This window comes from Lissotriton helveticus, chromosome 8 (assembly GCF_964261635.1).
Source record: "Lissotriton helveticus chromosome 8, aLisHel1.1, whole genome shotgun sequence".
NCBI classification, from domain to species: Eukaryota; Metazoa; Chordata; class Amphibia; order Caudata; family Salamandridae; genus Lissotriton; species Lissotriton helveticus.
The window spans coordinates 721,220,432-721,245,711 of NC_136069.1; the positions used below are offsets into that span (position 1 = coordinate 721,220,432).

Here is a 25,280-nt window from a genome sequence, read left to right on the forward strand (position 1 = left end):
CAAAGCTGGAATAGCCAGGTGGATCGTTAAATGTATTCAGATTTGTTATCAGAAAGCTAAACGCACTTTAACGGTCCCCCCCAGGGCGCACTCCACACGCAAGTTGGGGGCCTCCATGGCATTCCTAGGTAATATTCCTTTGGAAGATATTTGTAGAGCAGCCACGTGGGCTACACCACATACATTTACCAAACATTACTGTGTAGATGTGCACTCCAAACAGCAGGCAGCTGTAGGACAGGCTGTTCTCAAAACTCTTTTTCAGACTTCTGCAGCTGGCACGGGCGGCCGCCGCTAATGAGGGGACTGCTATGTATTCTATGCAATAGATATGAATTTAGCAGCCCACATGCCTCGAACTGAATATGCTACTTACCAGTATGCATCTGTTCTTGGCATGTAGGGCTGCTAACATTCATATCGCCCACCCTCCTCCCCGGCGCCTGTAGCAGCTGCAGATTACTTCTTGCATTTCATCACTAGCATGGACATCGCTCACACTGTTACACTCCATCTTCGCCACAATGGCTAAAAAACAATCTGGGGATGCAGTCGATGCCCATGCGCACTGTAGTCCAGGGGAGGAGCCACCTATCTCGTGATACTTCGAAGACTCTTCCAGGACAACAATGTGCAATCATCCGGACCCAACACTAGGCGGCGATCTATGCAATAGATATGAATGTTAGCAGCCCTACATGCCAAGACCAGATGCATACTGGTAAGTAGCATATTCATTCTTCGTGCTTTAGTAGGCACTTGAAGATATTAGGAGGTTTGCCTCATAATTCAAGCAATTCTCCTCTCAGAAACGTAGTCAGCCCAATATTCTATTTGTTCACAAATAATGGGCCATACATAGCTCACTATCAGATAAAGGATGAGTCACAACTTGGAATGACAGTCGTTCAGCTCAATGGTTAACCGGGCATATATAACCCCCAAACTACGTTCATTAGTCAGCCTGCCCTTCTACATTCGTCCTCCCTTGTATGTCGGGAACGGCACCCGAATGTCAGCGAGCTATCAAGTGAAGGTAAAAAAGTTGTCAAGGGAAAAAAGGGGTGTCAAGGGCCTGAGAAGACATCCAAAGGACAAAGTAAGCATATAAAAAGTATAGATGGGTGGGGGTAGAGAGGTAAAGTTCTGAACCATGTGCTCTTCACTGTAATAAGTCGTATTGCAATGGGCTATAAATTAATCAAAAGTCCTGACCTCAAAATAACAAACAGAACAATTTACTGTCTGCCATTCCTAGTTTAATTTGCAAATTTCTGAATATACAGAAAGCTAATAATTTATGCAATTCAAAAATCTCAAACTACAAATACATTCACACCACACACTATTGGAAAGTAATTGTTTTATCATTAAACATGCCTGATACGGCTAATACGGACTTGAAAGTAATCTTGTTCTGTTTCTTTCAGTGTTCTCACAGACCCTGGCCAGACAGACAGTGGGGATTGTGTATATTTGATGACATTATAGAGCACTGCAGTCCTGCCTCCTTCAAATATGTAGAATACTTCTTAAGACCGATGATGCAGTCTATCTGTGATAGTAGCCCAGAAGTCAGGCAAGCATCCGCATATGGCATCGGAGTCATGGCCCAGTTTGGTGGCGAAAACTACCGGCCTTTCTGCACAGGTAAGCATTTTTTTTTAAATATGCATTTAAGACATCAAGAAATCAGTTGTGCTAGGACAAACAGCCCATGGAACGATGTTAACTAAAATCTTTATATTTCATCATGTGGTGCTTTCAAATGGCACACCGCAAGAGAATCTTTCTCCTGCCACAAGAAACATGCTGTACACAAGTTTCTTCTGCTCTTGGTACGGTTTATGAATTGGAGTTTTTTGTTAAATGCCTGAGACCTGCACTCCTCAGGGTTTATAAAAGAGATCCTCACATGGTCCCACTACTGCCAAGAGACACTACATATCTGATAGACTTCCAGCCTTTCCATGCCAGCAAGCGCAGATCCGGGAAGAGCATGTACCCTTAGTCACTTGTATAAGATGGAGGACTTGTATGTGATTGTCAAGAAGTTATGTAGTTGTGTTGCAGAGTTGGGAGTATTAAGAGATGTATGTGTAGTAGACAACTGGGTGTAGGTAGTCCTCTCCGCTTCTTTAAGTAAAAGGTACTTGTGAATGAAGGAGGTAGGTAAACTGAATAGTTGACTAAGTGATGAGAAAGGTATGAAACTTGACTGAAAATAATTGATGTATCCAAATTAACCCCTTCTGAAGCCAAGTCCTCCAATAGAAAGGTTTGTTTTTGATGAGTAAACGTTTGTTATGCCAAATGATGGAATTAGTAATCTACAGTATTATAAGTAGGGGAGGAGGAAGATAAAAGTAGTTTAGATGTTAATTTGATTATGGGTGTGGATAATGCTTGTGGTTTACGTGAAAGAGGTATTCAGCGAAGGTAAAAGGGGACAGAAGGAGACATTCAATTGTAGTCCATGAAGGACAGTAGTCTGTGGGATCTCGTAACCAAAAGGAGGCCTGACGTAAAAGGAATGTCTTCTGATAAGCCGGAAAATTAACGCCGCATTCCGATTTGGACGTATTAACCTAAGAGACATTCGGGACTTCTTATTATTCCATAAAAAGGAAGAAAGAGCGGAGTTAATCTTCTTAAAAAATGTAGTGGGAATGGGAACCGGGATATTAGAAATAGTATATATAATTCTAGGCAATAGCATCATCTTCATGGTGTCGAGGCGACCCCACCAAGATGAATAAAGAGGATGCCATCTGGCGGTCAGATCCGAAATCTTTTGAATGCACTTATTCATGCAAAGTGATACTGTGTTTGAAATGGAAGAGGTATCATGTAAACCCAGATATTTAATGTGAGTAGAACTCAAAGTGAAATTGGAGGCACTGAAATCTGATTTAAAAGTGTATTTAGTTAAAGGTAAAATCTCACATTTGTCATTCAATTTATACCCTGAAATTTTGGAGTATTCACGTACCTCAGCTAGAAAGGTGGGGATTGAGTCATTTGGTTTGGATAGGAAGAGTAAGATATCGTCCGCGTATGCTGCAAGTTTGACGTGAGAGTGCAGTGAGTGAAAACCGTGTATGTTAGGATTCTGACGTAATTTAGAAAGAAAAGGTTCCAAAGCCAGATTAAAAAGGAAGGGGGATAAAGGACATCCTTGGTGTACACCTCTTCCCAAGTCAAACAAGATGGACGCTGCACTTCGTTCGACCCAGCCAAATAATCGAATGCTGGGTTCCCCGCCGGAAGTGACGTAACGGTGGCCTGGCTGCACTGTCTGTGAGTGAGGCCGATGTTGCTAAGGGAAACATTGGTTGTTTAAGCTAAAGGAGAAAGGAGTGTGGGGCAGGACTGGGCTGGAAGAAGGCCCATTCGGTCTAACAGGGGGACCCAATAAAACGAGCCCCGTCCTTTTCAGACTGAGGGGCGTGTTTTTTGTTGAGTGGCTGATTACGTTACGGTGCGAGAGAACGCAAAAAACACGCCCCGAAACTGGAAAAGGGAGTGACGCCCCTCTCCTCCAATGGCTGGCCAGCATTTACGAGGCCAGCCAATGGAGAAGAGGGGCGGGTTCAAGCCCCCGTACTAAGAATCATTAAATCTCTGACCGAGACTGCGCAAGCGCAGCCTACGGTCCTCGACCTAAAAATGGAGACACTAAGCCATTGGCGCAAACTGCCACATGAGGGTTAGAATAAAGAAGGGAAATTAAGGAGATAAATTTAGGTCCGAAACCAAACCATTTGAGGACATAAAACAAATACAGCCATTCAACTCTATCAAACGCCTTTTCAGCGTCCAAAGCAATCGCTACAAGAGAACGATTTAAAGGGGAGGTTTTAGATAGAATGTTAAAAAGGAGTCATGTGTTATCGGTTCTAAATCGCCCTTTAACAAACCCAGATTGTTCCTTGCCCAACAAGTCTGGTAAATAGGAGTCCAATCGAATCGCTAATGCTTTGGCAAACATTTTGTAATCAATATTAACCAAGGAGATGGGCCTGTAATTTTTTCAGTGCTTAGGGTCCTTTCCTTCTTTGGGTGTAAGGCATATGTGTGCTTCGGAGAAGGAGCCCTAATGCGGTGAAAGAGTCTAGAAGGGAATATAACTTTGGCAAGATAAGTTTAGAAAAATGGAGGTAAAATTCGACCGTGAAACCGTCTGGTCCAGGTGCCTTGTCCTTTTTGAGATGTTTGAGAGCTGTAAGTAGTTCATGCTGTGTTAAGTCCAACTGCAGGGGAGAAAGATCAAGAGGAAAATGTTGGTGTTTATGAATGCTGGAGAAAAAATTTGACCAGATTGGGTAGTGGGTTGAGTTTCAGAGGTATGTAGGGTTTTATCTAAGAGAGAAAATTCATTCAAAATACCAGCATCTTTATATTGCAAGTCAGAATTCGCATTGTAAACAGACTCCATATTCAACTTATTATGTTTAACTTTTAAATAATTAGCCAACATTTTTCCAGCTTTATTTTTACCCCCATAGAATTTCGCACTGGATTTTAACAAAAATAAAGAAGAGTCTTCGGTAGATTTTTTGTTGAATTGCATTTTGGCATTAATGAGGGCTGTTATGCAGTCTTTAGAATGGGAGGTGTAATAAGAGTGCTCCAATCTCTTTTCTGAAGAAGGTCCCCAGTGAACTTAGGGGAATTTTTAGTTTTTTTGCAACAAAGCCAATTACAAAGTCCCTTGCTGCCGCCATAAAGGCATCCCATAAGGTGGAAGGGGGCATGGAGTGGGTATGATTTATCTCAAAGAACTCATTGAAGAAGCTAGTAAAGGAATCTGTAAACTTTGAATCCAGAAGATGAATATTATTAAAACGCCATCTTTTAGGACCAGTAACTTTAGGTAAAATATCAATGTTTATTGAGACCGGGGCATGATCCTATAAAAGTACCATATGCAAGACTTCAAATGCGTCCATTACAGGAATGTCTAGCACATCAGTGGAATCGGGCTCAAGGACAACTTACAGATCTGGTGTTGGTGGACAGCCGCACACATTGCTCGCTGCAGTGGTGGAACACCAAAAACTTGTCCAAAGGGCGGCCGGTCCTCAAACCTTTTCCACAGATAGTACTTACAACAGACTCATCACTCGCAGGATGGGGAGCCCATCTCATCGGACATACAACTCTGGGCAAATGGACCAATCGACAAAAAGGGCTCCACATCAATCACCTGGAGCTACTAGCAATATCCCTAGCACTAAAATCTTTCCATGTACAAGACAAAGCTGTCTTGATCCGGACGGACAACATGACAGCCATGTACTACATATAAAAACAAGGAGGCACACATTCCACATTCTCTGCAGCTGTCCCAGCTTGCACAGAACATTTGGAGATGGGCCATCCCACAAAATATACATCTATTTGCCGAACATCTTCCAGGAGTTGATTTAAAGGCAACTTCTTCAGGGCATGGGTCAGTACCACCACTCTGGTTTTCTTTCACAATTGTGTGTATTCTGCTTGGATGCTTATTCTGAGCATACCGGTGACCTCCTTTCTCTTTTGTGTCACTATTGCGGATCTCTCCCATGCTACTGTTAGCCCGGGATATGCTGGTGCCGCGCGGCATTGGCCGGCAATGAAACATGTTGGCCCTCCATGATCTAAGGAGGCAGCAGAGTGTCCTTTTAATGTGAGCAAACCCACAGCACAGAATAAAGGTGGCTAGCTAGTGTTGGTTGTAGCTAGTTTTTAAGAAACATAGTGGTCCCTACATGAGAGGATCTTCTTTATGGGGTCAGTTTTCTAGTGCTCATAGTATCACTTTAGTACACGCAACTAGTAAATTCACTACTGGTTTTACTGCACACGTGCACTTCACCATTACATATTGTTTGGTTTTCTTTATGGTATGGATGTGCTGATGATGAGAACCTGAGTCCACTGGTGAGTACCAACCTGTTAGACTCCCATGGTGTTGTTTCCGTGACGCACTCCATACCTTTTCACACATTCTTTTGCACTATTGGTATTCACTTGCATTAATAGTATTTTAGACCGTTCACACGGGGTTGCACAACCTGGGAACAACATTTTTTACATAGAACACGGACCTATAGAGATATACAGTGTAGGACTCACTGCCCTAGCAGCACACAAAATTGTGGCAGCTATTGACCGATTTCAGGTCCATGTGTATTGGTTCTAGTTTTTAGGCCAGGTCTCCATTGTGTTTTGTTCCAGTAAGTGGGGGGTTGACCTGGTCTATATAAATACCCCTGGGGCTCCCTAGTGAATGTAGTCTTCAGACACCCCCGTCCTCCCCAGAGGTTAGGCAAGTGATGGTTTCATCGTCTCCGGAGACGGGTCGCCGCGTCGTGGCTTTTTCCCCAGCGTCGTCTAAGGCCGGCTCGTCGCCGCGACCGAAGTCTTCGCCGGAGGCGCCTCAGGAACCCCATTCCTCTGTCCCTTTTCCCCCTTTCCGGGCTTGGCCTTTCCTTCCTCTGGTGGGACTGGAGGACGGCCGCCTTAGCTTGCAGATGTCGCCCACAGAGGAGCTGCTTTCCCCACTGCGTATCACTACGGAGGCGGGTGCTGCCTTCGCTCGGGCTGTTTCCACCACTGCGGGTATCTTGGCATGGGCGATCCAGCTGCCCATTTCCGCACGGATCACCTTCTGGAGGTCCTCCATCAGGCTTCTGGTGGTCGGTTCGCTCCACACTTCTCTTTTGGGGGCTGCCCGCCACAGGGGACCCGGTGCCCCAACAACTTCTGTGTCACATGACCCTGTCTGTCTTTGCCTTCACCCTTCTACCAGGGTCACTCTTTTACAGACTGCCTTCCCCTCCCTGCCATCGGTGTTGTCTACCCGTCACTTGAGGCCCGCTGGTTAGATTCCTGGTTGCACAATATCTTCGCCTCCATCAGCGCGGCCTTGCTGGCCCTTAACGCTCTGTGTCTTGTCTAGGGCCACTTCTTGCTTGTGGGACTAGGCTGAGTTCCTTCTGTTTACTGTTTCTCGGGAGGGTGCCTGTGTTGATCTGCGTCACCATGTGTTGGATGGCTTTGAGCTGGCGTCATTCATTCTTCGCTCCGGTCTGGACATTTCGGAGGTGCTTGGTCGTACCATGGCTTCTTCTGTGGCCCTTCGCCAACATGCCTGGCTACGGGATAGTGTGTTCCCGGAGAACGTTGGGGAACGGCTGGTGGACCTTCCTTTTGATGGCACTCTTGCTCCACGCCCCTGCCGAGACTGCCATTCAGAGGTTTCTGGAGGGGCTTCGTCATCCTCCTCCTCCTCCTCATCCTCCTCCCCCTCAGTGACCGGTGAGCAATTCTGTTTTTTGGGAGGTGTTGTTCCATTCTGTTCTGGGGCCTTGTTGCGAGTAGCCCCGGTTGTGTGTATTCTGTGTGATTGTTGTGCCTTCCGGTCCTTTTGTTAGGTGTTTGGTGCTGTTGGCTGCTGGTCCTGCCCCTTTTGGATTGTGGTTTTAGCTGTTGGTAAGTCGTGTTGACCCTGAGATTAGGCCTTCTGTGTATTCTTTTTGGCTGATTGGCAAGCCGTCTGCGGTACCTCCGCAGGTCTTTTTTGTTTGTCCTCTACTGCGTAAACTTTTTCCTAAGAGGGTTCCCATGTCTTGGGACGTAACATGCCCTACGTGGCGTATTGGTAGCTATTATATAGCTCTGTCATGTGCTGGGAGGTGTGGTCGTCCTTCTGGACTCTTCTCTCTGTGGCGTCACAGTATGTTGCAGGTGCGATCCTCTTATTAATGGTTTTGGAGTGGCTTGCGTTGCGCCACGGTCTGTCCTTCTGGATCGCTGTGTCGCTGGCCTGCTGTCTGCGTTTTTGCTTTGTACCTCTGCCTGGTTCCACTTCTTTCGTGGGCCTGTGTGTGACGGCCCCTTCCGAGGGGTGTGTCTGGGCCCTTCTTGGGCCTCCTGGCCTCTAAGTTCGACTGGCGTCTGGCTTGTCCCGGGTCCACCGTTCCGTGTTGCTGGCTGTACATGCCAGTGCGGATATGTTCTTCTGCACCATTGTGCCTTTGGTCCCTTCTTCTCTAGTCTGCACTTATTTTGCTGAGTTGCCGTTCAGTCTTGTCTGTTACCTTCCGGCGCAGACGGGCTTGGATGCCCTCTTCACTGGGTGCATTCCCGGTTGGGGGGGGGGGGGTGCCTTGGTTCTACCTTTTCTCCTTGGAGTCTCTGGGTAGCTCTTCTTTTTGGTGCTCCTCTGCGTTGCCTATGCCTCTGGGACTTCTGGTGGAGATGCTTGGTACTTTGGTGGGGCTCGGGGTGCTCTGGCCTCCCTCACCTTGTCCTAGTTTCCTCCTGCTGGGGGAGGGCGGGCAGCCTCTTTGCTCATTTTCCCGCATCCCCTCTGGGACTGGTGGTCTTCTGGATGAGGGCGTTCTATTTTGCCTGGGGGGACAGGGCTCTGTTCCCTGTCCGGTTGACTCATCCCCTCAGACCCGCTTTCCCTTTGGGTATGGCCAGGTATCTATTCTACGTTTAGGAATCTGCAGCTAGTAGTCTCTATCAGATGTAGAAGTTATTTACCTTCTGTAATAATGTATCTGGTAGAGACTATTCTAGCCGCAGAGTCCTTCACGACCCACCCTTCCTCCCAGTTTCTGCGAGGACCCTCTGCTTGGGTTTCTTCAGTTGCCTCCCTTTGGGTACCTTGTCTTCTACGGGTATCCTCTCAGTTTTCTTCCGGTCAGGCTCCCTCCAGCTGATTTCTGTTCAGCGTGGGGGCCGACCTTGCTCTTTCCCTCTGTTGGAGTTTCTGATCCCCCACATGCTCTTCGTCTTGAGGCGAACAAAGCGATACAAAAGGGGATGATGGACGGAGCGTTTGAGCAAATCAAACACTCACCCCCAGTCAACTGATCTGGGTTTAATCCATCACCATTCTTTAGCCCACTCAGCCACCCCATTTCAGACATGGCTATATGCAAATCAGTCTGACCCTGGGCCTCATGGGAACAGTCCAGCCCGAACTGCCAAGCCATGTCTTCCATGGACCGGAAACAAGCTTCCGAGGACCGGTTTCTGGCATTCCAGCCGTCTTCAGCCCGGCTTGCTTGAATCCAGTGGCAAAGTGAGCAAGGGACTCGCGTCTGAGCACACCCTGCCACACTTATGGTAGACAAAAGCGGTGCATGGCTTGGCAATTCGGGCTGGACTGTTCCAATGAGGCACAGGGTCAGACTGATTTGCATATAGCCATGTCTGAACTGGGGTGGCAGAGTGGGCTAAAGAACGGTGATGGATCAAACCCAGATCTATTGACTGGGTGTGAGTGTCTGATTGGTTCTGATGCTCCGTCCATCACCACCCCCTTTTGTACCGCTTTTGGCCACCATAAGTGTGGCAGGGTATGCTCAGACGTGAGTCCCTTGCTCACTTTGCCACTGGATTCAAGCAAGCCGGGCTGAAGACGGCTGGAATGCCAGAAACCGGTCCTCGGAAGCTTGTTTCCGGTCCAGGGAAGGCATGGCTTGGTAATTCGGGCTGGACTGTTCCAATGAGGCACAGGGTCGGACTGATTTGCATATAGCCATGTCTGAACTGGGGTGGCAGAGTGGGCTAAAGAACGGTGATGGATCAAACCCAGATCTATTGACTGGGTGGGATTGTCTGATTGGTTCTGATGCTCCGTCCATCACCACCCCCTTTTGTACCGCTTTTGGCCACCATAAGTGTGGCAGGGTATGCTCAGACGTGAGTCCCTTGCTCACTTTGCCACTGGATTCAAGCAAGCCGGGCTGAAGACGGCTGGAATGCCAGAAACCAGTCCTCGGAAGCTTGTTTCCGGTCCAGGGAAGGCATGGCTTGGCAATTCGGGCTGGACTGTTCCAATGAGGCACAGGGTCAGACTGATTTGCATATAGCCATGTCTGAACTGGGGTGGCAGAGTGGGCTAAAGAACGGTGATAGATCAAACCCAGATCTATTGACTGGGTGGGAGTGTCTGATTGGTTCTGATGCTCCGTCCACAACCACCCCCTTTTGTACCGCTTTTGGCCACCATAAGTGTGGCAGGGTATGCTCAGACGTGAGTCCCTTGCTCACTTTGCCACTGGATTCAAGCAAGCCGGGCTGAAGACGGCTGGATTGCCAGAAACGGGTCCTCGGAAGCTTGTTTCCGGTCCAGAGAAGGCATGGCTTGGCAGTTCGGGCTGGACTGTTCCCATGAGGCACAGGGTCAGACTGATTTGCATATAGCCATGTCTGAACTGGGGTGGCAGAGTGGGCTAAAGAACGGTGATGGATCAAACCCAGATCTATTGACTGGGTGTGAGTGTCTGATTGGTTCTGATGCTCCGTCCATCACCATCCCCTTTTGTACCGCTTCGTCTTGAGGGGTTCTTTTACCTGCCTTGGCCTACTGTTCCCTTCAGATGGGACTGTGGTCCGCGGATAGGTTCCCTGTCCTTGACTCCTCCTTTCAGGAGGTATGCCCTTCTTTGACAGGGTGTCTGGGGTTGGTTTACTTTTGCTCCTCTGTCCCGGAGTTGTGACCCTTCCCCTTGTGGTTGTAGTTGTCTGCTTTCTTCATCTTTTTCTCTCCCTTTCTGTTGAGGTGATTTCACATGCTTGTGCCTTCAGGATGGCTCTAGCCTTGGATTGCAGGGTGTTTCCACTGAGTGGTGCTTTGCGCTTTCTTGCTATGGCCTTGCTGCTCTAGCCTCTGGTGCCTTACTGCCACCCAGTATTTTCACCTTGGCTTGCACGAGTTGTTCCTTAGTGTGGTGCTCTGCTCCTTTTCTGCTCTGGCCCACTGTTGTCTTCTGGTGCCTTGGGGCTGTCGAGAGGTGTGATTCGCCTTTTATTTCTCTCCATTTGTTCTCTTGCTTTCGCACACTGTTCCCATGCTCTCCTCAGTTTTGTTGTGATGACTCCGCGTTGTGGCGCGGAAAAGTTCTCCGAAGCAAACTGAGGTCAGCGCGCCGGGTGGGGCTTTTGTGACCTCGCTGACCTCACGCCCGCGGAGGACGTCGGGCAGAGTTGCGTGGCAGGGCCCGCGGCGCGCAGAGATGCTGGGCAAGTAAGTTTTCCGGGTCCAGTCTCACGCCTGGGGGATATTCTACGTTAAGGAATCTGTGGCTAGAGTAGTCTCTCCCAGATACATTGTTACCGAAGGTAAGCAACTTGTACGACAGGCACATTGTGTGCTGGTCACAAAAATGCTGCAAATTTTGCTATTTTTAGCCTCTGTTTTATGGGGGGGTTTTGGCCACAAAATGTTGCAAACCAGTCTGCGATATCAGGGGTAGGGCGTCTGCTTGTGTATACAGCTTTTGCTTTCTGCCCGTTAACAGCAAGGGTGTTCAGTTTCTCACTTGCTGCGTAAGATTTGGCCGCCAAAGAAGATCCTATGAATTTGAAGAAATGGTTTTGTCCTGGTTGTGCATACTAGAAATATTTTTGAATTAAAAAATGACCCTCCCGCTCTGGGATCCACTAACCTAGGAGGGAATTATTCACTGAAGTTATAAAGGGTGTAACATTCTTGCAGTACAGAACCAGGACTAAAGAGAGCAATTTATCCTTCAGTGTTTGCTAGTCCTAGATTAGGAGACCCACCTAGCTCTGGCTGTTGATTTTTGTAATCTGTTTAGTGATTGTAGACATTGCAGCCTGTCTATTAGTAATGTTGTGGGGGGGCAACTAAAGCGACAGTGTGTTGACATTGGTAGCATATCTGGCCTATTTTAGTGTTTAAAAGCTTATGGTCCGGCCTGCACTGTTTTTTCATTGCCTGTAAATATTTTCTTCTGTATGTTTGAAGTGTTTGTTATGCTGTCATTAGTAACGGTCTTATTTAACCAAACTGTCTATTTGCATATTCTACAGAGGCCCTTCCACAAATGGTTAGTGTGATACAGGCTCCAGATTCCAAAACCAAAGAAAATATCAATGCCACAGAGAACTGCATTTCAGCAGTTGGGAAGATAATGAAGTTTAGGCCTGAATGTGTAAATGTGGATGAAGTCCTTCCTCATTGGTTATCCTGGCTACCACTACAAGAAGACAAAGAAGAAGCAATTCACACCTTTAATTACTTGTGTGACTTGATTGAAAGGTAAGGTTCTTCCTTAAAACAATTCAGGGAAGTTTGGCATTGATAGATTTGAACTGCAAGATGTCAAGTGATTTGAAGTTTGAAGCTTAAGAGATCGTTCTTTACAGGATAGATTCAGGAGATTTTACTAAAATTCTCCATAGTCCATTTCTCTGTATGCTTAAATTACTACATCTGGAGCAATATCTACCAAAAGACATGCCACCCACTTCCCAGGACCCTGTCCAGAAACATCCTTGTGGTAGAGGTATGACTGCTTCAAGAGGAAGAGCCTCGCCATCTTATAAAGGTTTGGTTTTGTGTATGTTGACTCCTGCAACAACAAAGGTAGTTTATGTTCTGTTCTGCATTCCCTAATCTTGAGAACTAGAATGGAGGCTCTTGAGGTAGAGTAATGTCATTCTCCCCAATGATGTGAGAATCACCAAGGTGAACCAAACAGTGTTTGTGCTTTAGGATTTCTTTCCATTATAGGAGAGAGCCTGACCCAGGTAAAATAGTAAATTGAAGCTAGGAATGTGATCTCTTGAGGTGCTGAAGAGGACATGTATCCTTAAAATAGTCATCGGAGGTGCCTGCCTCTTAGTAGAAAATTGATCAACCCTTTTGACACTGCTGGTGTAATGAAACCTTTGCGCTCTTTCAAAGAGCAGCCTGGTGGAAGATGAATCTGAAAGACACGTTCGAATTAGATTCCTTACCTTAGAATATCCCCAGGCGTCAGTGATAGTGTGCATGGGCATTGCCTCCTTTGTTTGTTTTTTCCCGCCATCGGGTTTGGATGTGTATTGCTGCGCTCTGGTTCGAAGCCGTTCTTCGGGTTTCCCTCAGTGCCCAATCCACTCTACCCACGTCGGTATGATTTCAAACTCGTATCCCACTTCTCCGCATATTATATGAGTCGAGTAAAACGACTATTTTGATCGAAGATCTTCGGGAAGGCCATCCGGCCTAACCATGTCAGTTCACTTCGCAGTCGATGGAACGGACTCCATTCAAATTCCGCCCTAGGTGCCATGCCAAGTATTCGTGCACCGACTCACATGAAGTGTGCAACTTGTGCTTGTGTCTTGAGCACAACAAACAGGACTGCGATGCGTGCAGAGCATTCTGATCAAAGAAAACACGCTGGGGTTGTCGGGCTCTGTAGGAAAGTGTTACTGTTGCAGTAAACCCCGCCCCCGCCCCCTCCCACTTTTTGCCAGACTACTGATGCACTTGTACTTGATGTGCCCAGGGTCCCTGCCAATCATGTTCCCAGGGCCTGTGTTCTTTCCCCAAAAGTAACCCAATTGGCATCTCTGGCCACAGGCCAGTCCCTGGTAAATGGTACCACAGGTACCCATGGCACTGTGACCAGAGGAGGCCTCTTAGGGCTGCAGCACTTATTGTGCCACCCTTAGAGGTCCTGTACCACTAAACTCACACGCTGCCTTTGCAGGCTGCATGTTTTGGTGCAGAACAAAGTGAAGTCGACATGGCTGTGCCATGTCTACTACCCATTGCCCTGGCATAGATTAGTCACCCCTCTAGTTGGGTGCACTATACCAGTGGCGAGGGTACAGGTGCATGATCCCTGTACCCCAACAGTGTCTTAAGTTCATTCTTAAACATTGTAAGTGCAGTGCTGCCATTGAGTATATGGTGCTGGGAGTTTGTCATTACAAACTTCGCAGCACCATAATGGCTACACTGAAAACTGAGAAGTTTGGTATCAAACTTCTCAGCACATTAAACCCACACTGATACCAGTGTGGGATTTTATGCAAAATGAACACACAGGGCATCAGATGCCCCCTGAAAACTAACCCACCTCATGTCCCAGCTGAGTGGCTGCTTTCAGCTGCCACCACCAGGCATGTTTCTGGACCTCTGAGTCAAGCCTGCTGCTCTCTGGGGCCTGAAACAATGCACATCCTGGGACGAGGTGCCAAGCCGCCTCCCCCAGGATGGGCAGGGTTCACGAAGAAGCTTCGAAAGCGTGCCCCCTTTGTGAGCTTCCCCAGGCCACTTGCTGCTTTCAGCAACTGGTCCCCATTGGTTCTGACCTCCACTTTGGGCGGGAGAACCGGCGGGAAAAACAAGTGAGGAAGAGAAGTGTGCCCACCTCTGCCAACTCCACCCTTCAGGTGGGTGAGGTGAGGTGAAGCACAACTCAGTCCATGCCATCGTGAAGATGGAGGACTCAGCCAACCAGGGACAGGCACATGCCCCCCCCCCCTCCCACTGGAGGGTGGCATAATAGGGGGTGTACCTACCCCAGGGGAGGGACCCATTGGTCCCTGCCTTTTACCTACCTGTAACGCCCCTGAATCTTTTATTTAGGGGCACCTTTGAACCTTGCTTCCTCAGATCCAGAAACGACTACAAAGAAGATAAGGACCGAAGAACCGTGCAGAGCTTACAAGAGGATGACGCCCACTGACTTGGCCCCACAAAGCGGTACAAAAGGGGGTGGTGATGGACTGAGCATCTGACCCAATCAAACACTCGCACCCAGTCAACAGATCTGGGTTTGACCCATCACCGTTCTTTAGCCCACTCTGCCACCCCAGTTCAGACATGGCCATATGCTAATCAGTCTGACCCTGTGCCTCATGGGAACAGTCCAGCCCGAACTGCCAAGACATGCCTTCCCTGGACCGGAAACCAGCTTCCTAGGACCGGTTTCTGGCATTTCAGCCGTCTTCAGCCACGCTTGCTTGAATCCAGTGGCAAAGTGAGCAAGGGACTCACGTCTGAGCATACCCTGCCAACTTATGGCGAACAAAGCGGTACAAAAGGGGGTGGTGATGGACGGAGCATCTGAACCAATCAAACACTCACACCCAGTCAACAGATTGGGTTTGATCCATCACTGTTCTTTAGCCCACTCTGCCACCCCAGTTCACTGCTTTGGGCCCAGCCCTACCGGCCTCTCTCCCCTCAAACCTGCTCCTGTGAAATCCTGGTGTGTCCTGCAGCCAGCAACCTCAAAAAACCCCGGAAGACCTGTGCGTCTTCACTTCCAAAGAAGACTGCTTCTCATGTGAACACCAGATTTAACTGCAACCTCTGGCTCCTGTTGGACACCGCAAATCCAGCCCACTCTGCACCCGCCGTACCCGGCCCGAGTGGGGAAAAAAACAAGGTCTCCCTGGCGATTGTGACCCAAGCTCCAGAGATCCTAGAACCAGCCTCAAGACCCCAGCCAACGCCTGCAGCCTCAATCCAGAGGATCCCCTCTACCGCTACCAAGAGTGGGTAAGTCTTTCCGATGCCAAACGGCACCCCTGCACCCGATGCCCCACGGCCTTGTGTGTCCCAACCAATGGTGCCTAGCCAACCCAAGACATCCCAACGTACCCCTCGAAGTGGTGGTCACACCCAGAAGATCTTCGTCCCCGAGCCTGCAGTATTTCTTTTAACCGGAGTCTCTCCATAGCAAACAGGGCGGCCAACAATAAATCGGCGCACTGCACCCGCCCGCCCCAGTGCCGCTGAGGGTGCACCTTTTGTGCTGACCTGCAACCCCAGTTTCCCTGAGCTAGACCCTAGCCCTAGGAGCTTTGCTCCCACAGCCGTGTGGCCTGCTTGCTAGCAGCCACCAACCCGAGACCCCCTATCCTCCATAGGATAACATTGGTCCTCAACACACTGCACCCGGCTGCCCTAGTGCCACTGAAGGTGTAACAAGAGTGCATCACTGACCCGGAGGGACCCCTGGGTCTAACCCCTGAACCTTAACTCCCACAGTCGACAACTTACATTTGAACCGATAACCTGTTTTTCCTCCATAGGATAACATTGACAATTTTCTCCCAAACCGTATCCAAGTGTAGAGTTTTGAAATCTAAAAATATTCTTTAAAAATCACACAAATGACCAAAACGGATTTACTTATCTATTTGCGGTAAATGTCGCAGTGCTGAATCTAGTTATCCGTATTTTGAAAGAACAAGGTGCCAACCCCACCACTTTTCAAATGCTCGTCAATCTGAGCAAACAAATCGAACTGGATTCCAGATTTGTTCGGTATATTTTATGTTCGAGGCATGTGGGCTGCTAAATTCATATCTTAGCATTAGATCGCCGCCTAGTGTTGGGTCCGGATGATCGCACATTGTTGTCCTGGAAGAGTCTTCGAAGTATCCTGAGATGGGTGGCTCCTCCCCTGGACTACAGTGCGCATGGGCATCGGCTCCATCCCCAGATTGTTTTTTTCCGCCATTGGGTTCGGATGTGGTCTCGACGTCTTTCTGTCGAAACCGAGAAAAACTTACTTTTAGCGGCCTAAAGGCCTCGATTTTTTGCGTCGGTATTGTTTGCGCACGGTCTCGGGTCTTCCGTCTCTTGGAGCCGGAATAAGCGGAGTTTTCATTCGCTTTCTGGACTTTGAAGCCTTCTCATCGCAACACGACTGCAAAACTTTTCGGACATGGAGCGGAGCCCGTTTAAGTACTGCCCGCTTTGTGGGTCCAAGTACCCACACATCGATCTACACCCCGTCTGTAACAAATGCCTTTCGCCGGACCACCACGACGACGGCAAGTGCAAGGCATGTGCACAGTTCCGCTCGAAGAAGACTCTCAAGCTTCGGCGCGCGGTGCGCATGGAAGCTAGACAAGCGGCCCCGGATCCGGAGAACATCTTCGGAGACCAGGAGGAAGTGGACCAGGGTCACCATCTTCAAATCTCCCCACCCGAGACGGAGGTCGAGGCGGATCCGGGAGACGACGACGGAGTCGTGGGTCAAGGCCTTGAATACGTCGACGAGGTAGGGGACGACGAGGAGATTTATGGGGCCGCGGCAGATAGCTCGGGGGACGAGCTCTGCCCCGAAGGTTACGAAGATACCGACCGGGTCACGGGATCGCCTATCGGCCTTCCCCAAGACCCGTTGCCGCAAGCCACGGCCCCGCCTTCTGGCCCGGCCACGGACTTACTTGCCGAGCAGACTGTTTCGAAACCGAAACCATCGGGATCGACAACACCTAAGATGGCCGACCCGAAAACGAAACTGAAACTTAAGGACTCGAGTGTCCCTAAGATGGCCGCCGTACCGGCAAAAACGACTGTGCCCGCTACTCCATCGACTCCGTCGACCTCCGGTCCGCAAAAGTCGAAAAAGGCCGTCGATTCCGCCGCTGCAAAATCGAAATCGACGCCAGTGGAGGGGGCCTCTAAGAACGATGGTCGGCACGGATCGACGGCTGCGCCGCCGCCCAAGCACGCCAAAGCCAGCACCAAAGACGCTACGCAAGCGCACGGATCGAAGACTGCCACGTCGACGCCCCGGTCCCAGGAATCAGGGTCGGTGACGACGGGATCCGCGCCTAAAGCGCACAAGGCCCACAAAGACGTCGGATCCGAGGGAAAGATCAGAACATCCTCGACGGCGCCAAAACAAACTGTGAGTGAGACGTCCCCCATCGCCGAATCACTACAGCGGATCAGGGAGAAGGCCTCTGCTCCGTCGGCTCCGATACCATCGCCGCAGCCGCAAAAGGACAATCCAGCAAAACCTTCTGGGAAACTCCTCTTTATTTTGCCGCAGAAGGAGGCGCCGAAAGCCTTTTCCACCAAATCGGCGCCGAAACATGTGATTTCTTCACCGGCTGGCCCTCTTCCACGTCGGGTACTCGAATCTGAGGATGATTCAGAGCATTTCATCGACGCAGACACAGGAAAACTGACCCTCTATAAGAGAAAAATCACTTCGGAGTCAGTGGACTCATATGTCATCCCACTGAAGAAGAAGAGGGTGCCCCTTGACGCTTCAGGCCTCATGGAACCAATCCAGCCTCCTCCGAGACGGAGCCCTACTCCCTCCCCAGAACACTCTGCGGGTGAGGGGTATGATGAGGACGAGCAATACAATTTCCCTGTCAATTAACCTGATGCACAACAGGATTCCTATGACGACACTGGTGACCAAGGCACCCAAAGTGTGGGACAGGACCCGCAGCTCTTTAATGCACGTGCATCCCCAACTGAGGATTCAGCAGGTTTTCATGCACTACTCGAAAGGGCAGCAGCCAATCATGATGTGGACATGCATGCTGACCCGGTTGAGGAAGACTTCCTTTTCGACACATTTTCAGTCTCTGAAAGGACAGTAAAGACACTGCCTATGCTTAAAGGAGTCCTCAAGCATGCTGGGGACATATTTAAGGAGCCTACAAGAGCAAGAGTGGTCAATCCACGTATTGAAAAAAAGTACAGACCTGCACCTGCAGACCCCGCATACATTCGGGGACAGTTGCCACTGGACTCTCTTGTGGTCGCCAATGCCAGGAAACGTGCCAACTCCCAAACGACGGGTGAAGCTCCTCCCCCGGATAAGGAGTCTAAAGTGCTAGAGGCAGGGGGCAAAAGAGTAGCTGCGCAGGCATCAAACTTTTGGCGCATTGCCAATACACAGGCACTCTTAGCGCGTTACGATAGGGCGCACTACGACACCCTAGACCAGATTATACAACACCTGCCTCCACAGTTCCAAGAAGGCACTAAACTGCTCATTGAGGAAGGGAAGCTAATCTCAAACGCAGCCATCAAGTGTGCACTCGACGCAGCAGACACAGCTGCTAGAGCTATCAACACTAGCGTTATGCTGAGACGACGGGCGTGGCTACGCATCTCAGGGTTTAAACAGGATATTCAGACAACAATTCTTAATCAGCCAGTCAATCCTGATAGTCTGTTTGGTCCAGATGTTGACACCACCCTAGAGAAAATAAAAAAGGACACAGACTGCTAAGTCTATGGGGGCCCTACAGTCACAACAGTTTCGTGGCAGCAATTTTCGTCGCTCAGGTGCACGTGGAGTCACCAGAGGACAAATGGGTCAACAATCTCAGTTCTCAAAAGGTGGAGCACAATCCTCGTTCACGAAACAGAACAAGGGAGGTTACAGAAACAACAGCAACAGAGGTCGCGGCAGAGGAAACAACAGCTCCCGCTCCTCTACCCCAAGCAAACAGTGACTCTCTGTCGCTGCCCCCCGACCACTTAACACCTGTCGGGGGGAGACTGCAGCAGTTCCTGCCCGTCTGGAGAAACATCACCACAGACAGGTGGGTGCGACAACTAATCCAGTATGGTTATTGCCTAGAGTTGAAATCCACTCCACCCAACATCCCACCAAGGCAAAGGCCTATGTCCGCAGAGCACTTGCTCTTATTGCAGCAGGAAGTAGTGGTGATGCTGCAAAAAGGCGCAATCGAGCTCGTGCCGGTGGGAGAGGAAGGCACAGGGGTGTATTCCCTGTACTTCCTTATTCCGAAGAAGGACGGATCTCTCAGACCCATTCTAGATCTACGTCCCCTCAACCTGTATATACTATCAGAACATTTCCACATGCTTACACTCCAACAGATTCTTCCCTTGCTAAACCAAGGGGACTTCTTAGCAACCTTAGATCTCAAGGATGCTTATTTCCACATTCCACTACACCCGTCCCACAGGAAATACCTCAGGTTCACTATTCAAGGCAAGCATTACCAGTTCAAGGTCCTACCCTTCGGAGTCACCACAGCCCCAAGGGTGTTTACCAAGTGTCTGGCGACAGTAGCAGCGCACCTCAGGAGGCAGAACATCCATGTCTACCCCTACCTGGACGACTGGCTCGTGCAAGCCAAGTCGGAACAACAGTGCGCCGCGGACATGTCAACTACAATTCACCTTCTTCAGAATCTGGGTTTCTCGCTGAACTACCCAAAGTCGCATCTACAACCAGCACATGTCCGGCAGTTCCTAGGTGCGACAATCAACACCCTGACGGCCATGGCTCAGCCAAACCAAGTCAGGATAGACAGCATGCAGTCTCTGATCCAAAAGTTCAGACCACAACACTCTCTTCCAGCGAGAGTGTTCATGCAGTTGATGGGCATGATGGCCTCCTGCATCTTCATAGTCCCTCACGCACGGTTACATATGCGCCCGCTCCAGGAGTGCTTAGCGAATCAGTGGACACAGGCTCACGGGCAATTGACAGACCTAGTGTTGGTTACCAGTCGGGCATACGACTCTCTGCATTGGTGGACTCCACACAACCTTTGCAAGGGCCGACTGTTCCAAGAGCCTGTGCCGCAGATTACCCTGACAACTGACGCATCTCTCCAGGGATGGGGAGCTCATCTGCTCAATTACACAGTGCAGGGACTATGGACGACGCAGCAACAGAAGATGCACATCAACTATCTGGAACTGATGGCAATCTTCATGGCGATCAAGTCCTTCATTGTACATCTGTGCAACAAGGTCGTGTTGGTCCGGACGGACAACATGACTGCAATGTACTACATTCAAAAGCAGGGAGGCACCCACTCGCCACAGCTGTCTCATCTGGCTCAGAGCATGTGGAAGTGGGCCATTCAGAGGAACATTTTCCTCATGGCAGAACACCTCCCAGGGAAGGACAACCAGATGGCGGATCTGCTCAGCAGGTACAGCCATCAAATGCACGAGTGGGAGATACACCCATCTGTCCTCCGCCCGTACTTCCAGCAGTGGGGTCATCCGGAGATAGACCTGTTTGCCACAAAAGACAACGCAAAATGCCAACACTTTGCCGCCAGGTTTCCTCACCCACAGTCGCAGGGGAATGCGATATGGATGAACTGGTCAGGCAAATTTGCGTACGCTTTTCCGCCAGCCCCTCTAATACCGCTGGTCGCAAGAAAGCTAAGGCAGCACGCGATGACTCTCATCCTAGTTGCTCCAACGTGGGCACGCCAGGCTTGGTACACCACGTTCCTCGAACTCTCAGTGGTGCCGCATCAAAGACTGCACCTCACGCCCAGTCTTTTGACGCAGAACCATGGAGAAATTCAGCATCCAGATCCGCAACAGCTCAACCTGGCGATCTGGCTCCTGAAGTCCTAGAGTTTGGATACCTTAACCTACCTCCGGAATGCATGAACATCATCAAGGAGGCAAGGAAGCCAACTACCAGGGCATGCTATGCTGCAAAATGGAAGCGTTTCGTCATTTACTGTACAGCCAATGACATCAACCCGCTAGATGCATCTATCCCTAACATCATTTGCTATCTGTTGCATCTTTACAAGTGCAATCTAGCGTACACTTCCATTCGGATACATCTATCCGCCATAGCGGCTTATCTTCAAAACAGGCAGCATCTCTCTGTTTTCAGAGTGCCCGCCATTAAAGCCTTCCTTGAAGGTCTGAAACGAGTCATTCCCCCAAGAACACCGCCAGCTCCGGTGTGGAACCTCAATGTCGTTCTCACCAGACTGATGGGACCACCATTTGAGCCACTGCACTCGTGTGAACTCCAGTTCCTTACGTGGAAAGTGGCTTTCCTAGTAGCTATTACGTCTCTCAGGCGTGTCAGTGAGCTGCAAGCGCTCACAATCCAAGAGCCATTCATTCAGATTCATCCAAATAGGGTAGTGCTACGCACTAACCCCAAATTCCTTCCGAAGGTGGTGTCACAGTTTCATCTCAACCAAACTATTGACTTACCAGCATTCTTTCAAAACCCGCAAACGGTGGCAGAAAGAATGCTCCACACCTTAGATGTACGGAGGGCGTTGATGTACTACATAGACAGAACACAACCCTTTAGAAAGACAAAACAACTTTTTGTTGCCTTCGCACCACAACACAAAGGCAACCCTATTTCCAAAGCAGGAATAGCCAGATGGATTGTTAAGTGCATCCAGATATGTTATCAAAAGGCCAAGGGCACTTTAACAATACCCCCAAGGGCGCACTCCACACGCAAACTGGGGGCATCCATGGCTTTCCTAGGGAACATTCCTTTGGAGGATATTTGCAGAGCAGCCACGTGGGTTACACCACATACCTTTACGAAACACTACTGTGTTGATGTACATTCCAAGCAGCAAGCTGCTGTAGGACAGGCTGTTCTAAAAACACTTTTTCAGGTTTCTGCAGCTGGCACGGGCAACCGCCGCTGATGGAGGGACTGCTATGTATTCTATGCTAAGATATGAATTTAGCAGCCCACATGCCTCGAACTGAATATGCTACTTACCAGTATGCATCTGTTCTTGGCATGTAGGGCTGCTAACATTCATATCGCCCACCCTCCTCCCCGGTGCCTGTCGCAGCTGCAGATATACTATTGTATTTAGTCATTAGCATGGACATCCTTTACACTTTTCACTCCATCTTCTGCCACAATGGCGAAAAACAATCTGGGGATGGAGCCGATGCCCATGCGCACTGTAGTCCAGGGGAGGAGCCACCCATCTCAGGATACTTCGAAGACTCTTCCAGGACAACAATGTGCGATCATCCGGACCCAACACTAGGCGGCGATCTAATGCTAAGATATGAATGTTAGCAGCCCTACATGCCAAGAACAGATGCATACTGGTAAGTAGCATATTCATTATACCCTTTACTTAGAAATTTTAGACACTTAAACCAAAGTGATCCTATGTTTGAGAGACACTCAACATATAACAATACTAAAATCACATATACATAACTATATTATTTAAACAAACAAAAATGATATTGTACACCTTTTCTTATTGAACAAATAGCAAACAGTAAATCTTTGCACATATTCAAGAAGAACAATATTTCAATTCAGTGATAGAGACACGTTCAAAGAAGAAATCGAAGAACACAAAACAATTCGGAACATTAATTAAAGTCAGAATTCAATCCTGTATGTTTCATGTTTCTTTCTATTCTGCCGACGCGTTTCGAATCCGTGGACAAAGTACACGGAATCTCATCAGGGCTCAATCAATGGGGTTCTGTAAGGTGTATTAAAAAAAAGAGAAAGAGAGCACTGTCACCAACCGTCATTAAATACTGGGTGACCGTACCACCTACCCCTCTGTTACTCTCCTGTACCTGTTAGTCAATCAGGAGCAGTTTTCACGATGATCTTCCCACACCAACACTTTAGTGAGACAGAGTTATCTGCAAGATAACAGTAAACTCAGAATATGCAATCATAGTGTAATTAGTGTGGTGCATACATGGGATAGAATCTAGTTATCAAGCACGGAGTTAGAAAAGAAACGTAAAAAGTAACTTACCTGTAAATTACTGAAAAAGCCTATTCATTTCAATGTAGTGTATTCCTATTCATTTCACTGTAGTTTATTTGCTAAGTATTGCAACCTACTGCATCCCCTGTATATCAAATATAGTACAATTCCAATTGCATTTTCAAACTGTTCTACATTCAGCACTTATTACTATAAAGTATTTAATGCTTACCTGTGTCAGCCTTGCTTGGTTCTAACAATAAAGCAGTATATTTTTTTATACAAAAACAATTGGCCTAGAGGTCAGTTGGAGAGTGTGAATTCATTTGCTGACTGAGGGTGTACATCAAATGCTGAACTGTCCTCCAATACTGCCTTACTGCTTGACCACTCTACCACAAATAAAGAGTAAGGTTCTATCTAACTTTAACCTCTGCCTACCTCTGGGGTCACCTGGACTCAATACACACTATACTTCATTTTGGTGTAGTATAAATAGAGCCAGTTTCCTACAGGCTCAAATTTGCAAGATGCAAACTCTCTCTCGGGGACTTGGGCTTCAACTTCTGACAGGCGTCGCAGTCCTTTGAGTCGTGGTGCACGCCGAGGCACCCCATACAGATGAGGTGCGGGTCAGTGCCAGACATCTGATGCGCACAGGCTTCACAAACTTTAAAGCCGGAAGGCATTGCACACTGTTCCCACGACACCAAGGGTGACGGCCCAAAACCAGGCCAAGGAACTGCTGGTTTTCCAGGATCTGCGTCCGCAAAAGAAAACTGATGTAAGCGCGCCGGGAGGGGCATATATGGCTCCGCTGATGTCTTGTCCGTGGATGATGTCAAGGCGGAGCCGCACCCCTGGCGCGCAATGATGCTGCAGCGGAAAATTTTCCAGGTCCAGTCTGACGCCTGAGGATATTCTAAGGTTCGAGGCATGTGGGCTGCTGAATTCATATCTATAGCATAGATCGCCGCCTAGTGTTGGGTCCGGATGATTGCACATTGTTGTCCTGGAAGAGTCTTCGAAGTAGCACGAGATAGGGGGCTCCTCCCCTGGACTACAGTGCGCATGGGTATCGACTCCATCCCCAGATTGTTTTTTTCCGAACCGTATGCATATTTGATCACTCAAGTTCGGATTCAATAGAAACTTTCTTTTCGGCCCAAAGGCCTTTCCTATATCGTCGGTATTGTCTTGCGATCGGTGCCCAGCTCTGTTCCAGCTCAGTTCCCGAGTCAGACATCCAGAGGAGTCGCGTGGCTCTTCGGTGCTCGAGGCCCGGTCGACGCAACAAGCCTTATTCCACGAAACATCATGGAACGGAGCCCGTTCAAAAGGTGCCCTGTGTGCAACTCTAAGTATCCCCACATCGAAGTCCACCCCGTGTGCAACAAGTGCCTGTCGCCGGATCACGATGAAGCCAACTGTATGGCTTGTTCTCGTTTCCGCTCCAAGAAGACGATTCGACTTCGGCGCATGGCGCGCCAGGAGGCCCAGCAGACGGCACCTGACCCGGTGAACATTTTCGATACCGAGGGAGAAGAGGCAGACGAGCAGGACGATCGAGAGCCGATTTCCAATCCAGCGGCAGAGATCGACTCCAACTACGACGCAGACGTTGAAATGCTCGATGCAGAAGACATCGTTGACGAGGTAGGAGACGACGATGGGGCCACAGAAGATAGCTCAAGCGAGGAGCTATGCCCCGTTCGGACAATAGCTACGGCTCAGGTCGAGGGATCGCCACATGGCCTTATCCAAGATCTTGCACCAAGTTCCACAGTCTCGCCTCCGGGCCCGGCTACGGACACTTCTACGGAGCCGCCATTGGTCAAACCGAAAGAGAAAGCTTCGGTCTGGACAAAACCGAAAGTGATAGAGGCGCAGTCGAAACAAAAAGCGCTTGTCGCCTTGGTCGGCTCCACGTCTTCTGACCTGTCGGTGCATGCAAAGCCAAAGAAGGTTGTCGAGCCGGTGAAGTCGCTCAAGAGCGTCGAGCCGAAGACTGGGACACCGAAAGCACTTGTCAAGGTCGTCGACACGAAGACTTCGGCGCCGAGAGCCGTCGACACAGACAAAGGACTCTGAGCTACAAAAGTTGTCGATCCTGCGCGTCGGCCGGAAAAGGCCAAAAGTACTACGACCCTCGAGTCTGCACATGGTGGTGGCTCGAAGGCACCTGTCGAGTCGACGCAGCCGTCCGCATCCTTCACAAAGCAGGTGTC

The 25,280-nt window shown here is 49.1% G+C and overlaps 1 protein-coding gene across 1 annotated transcript in view; it reads left to right on the plus strand.

Moving 5' to 3' along the window:
• Positions 1-25,280, plus strand: part of IPO5 (importin 5) — a 446,703-nt gene that overhangs the window by 342,802 nt on the left and 78,621 nt on the right. Inside the window, exons 23-24 of the mRNA XM_078657510.1 lie at positions 1,431-1,650; positions 11,845-12,073. Coding sequence (XP_078513636.1) covers positions 1,431-1,650; positions 11,845-12,073 — 449 coding nt within the window. The remainder of the gene's footprint in view (positions 1-1,430; positions 1,651-11,844; positions 12,074-25,280) is intronic.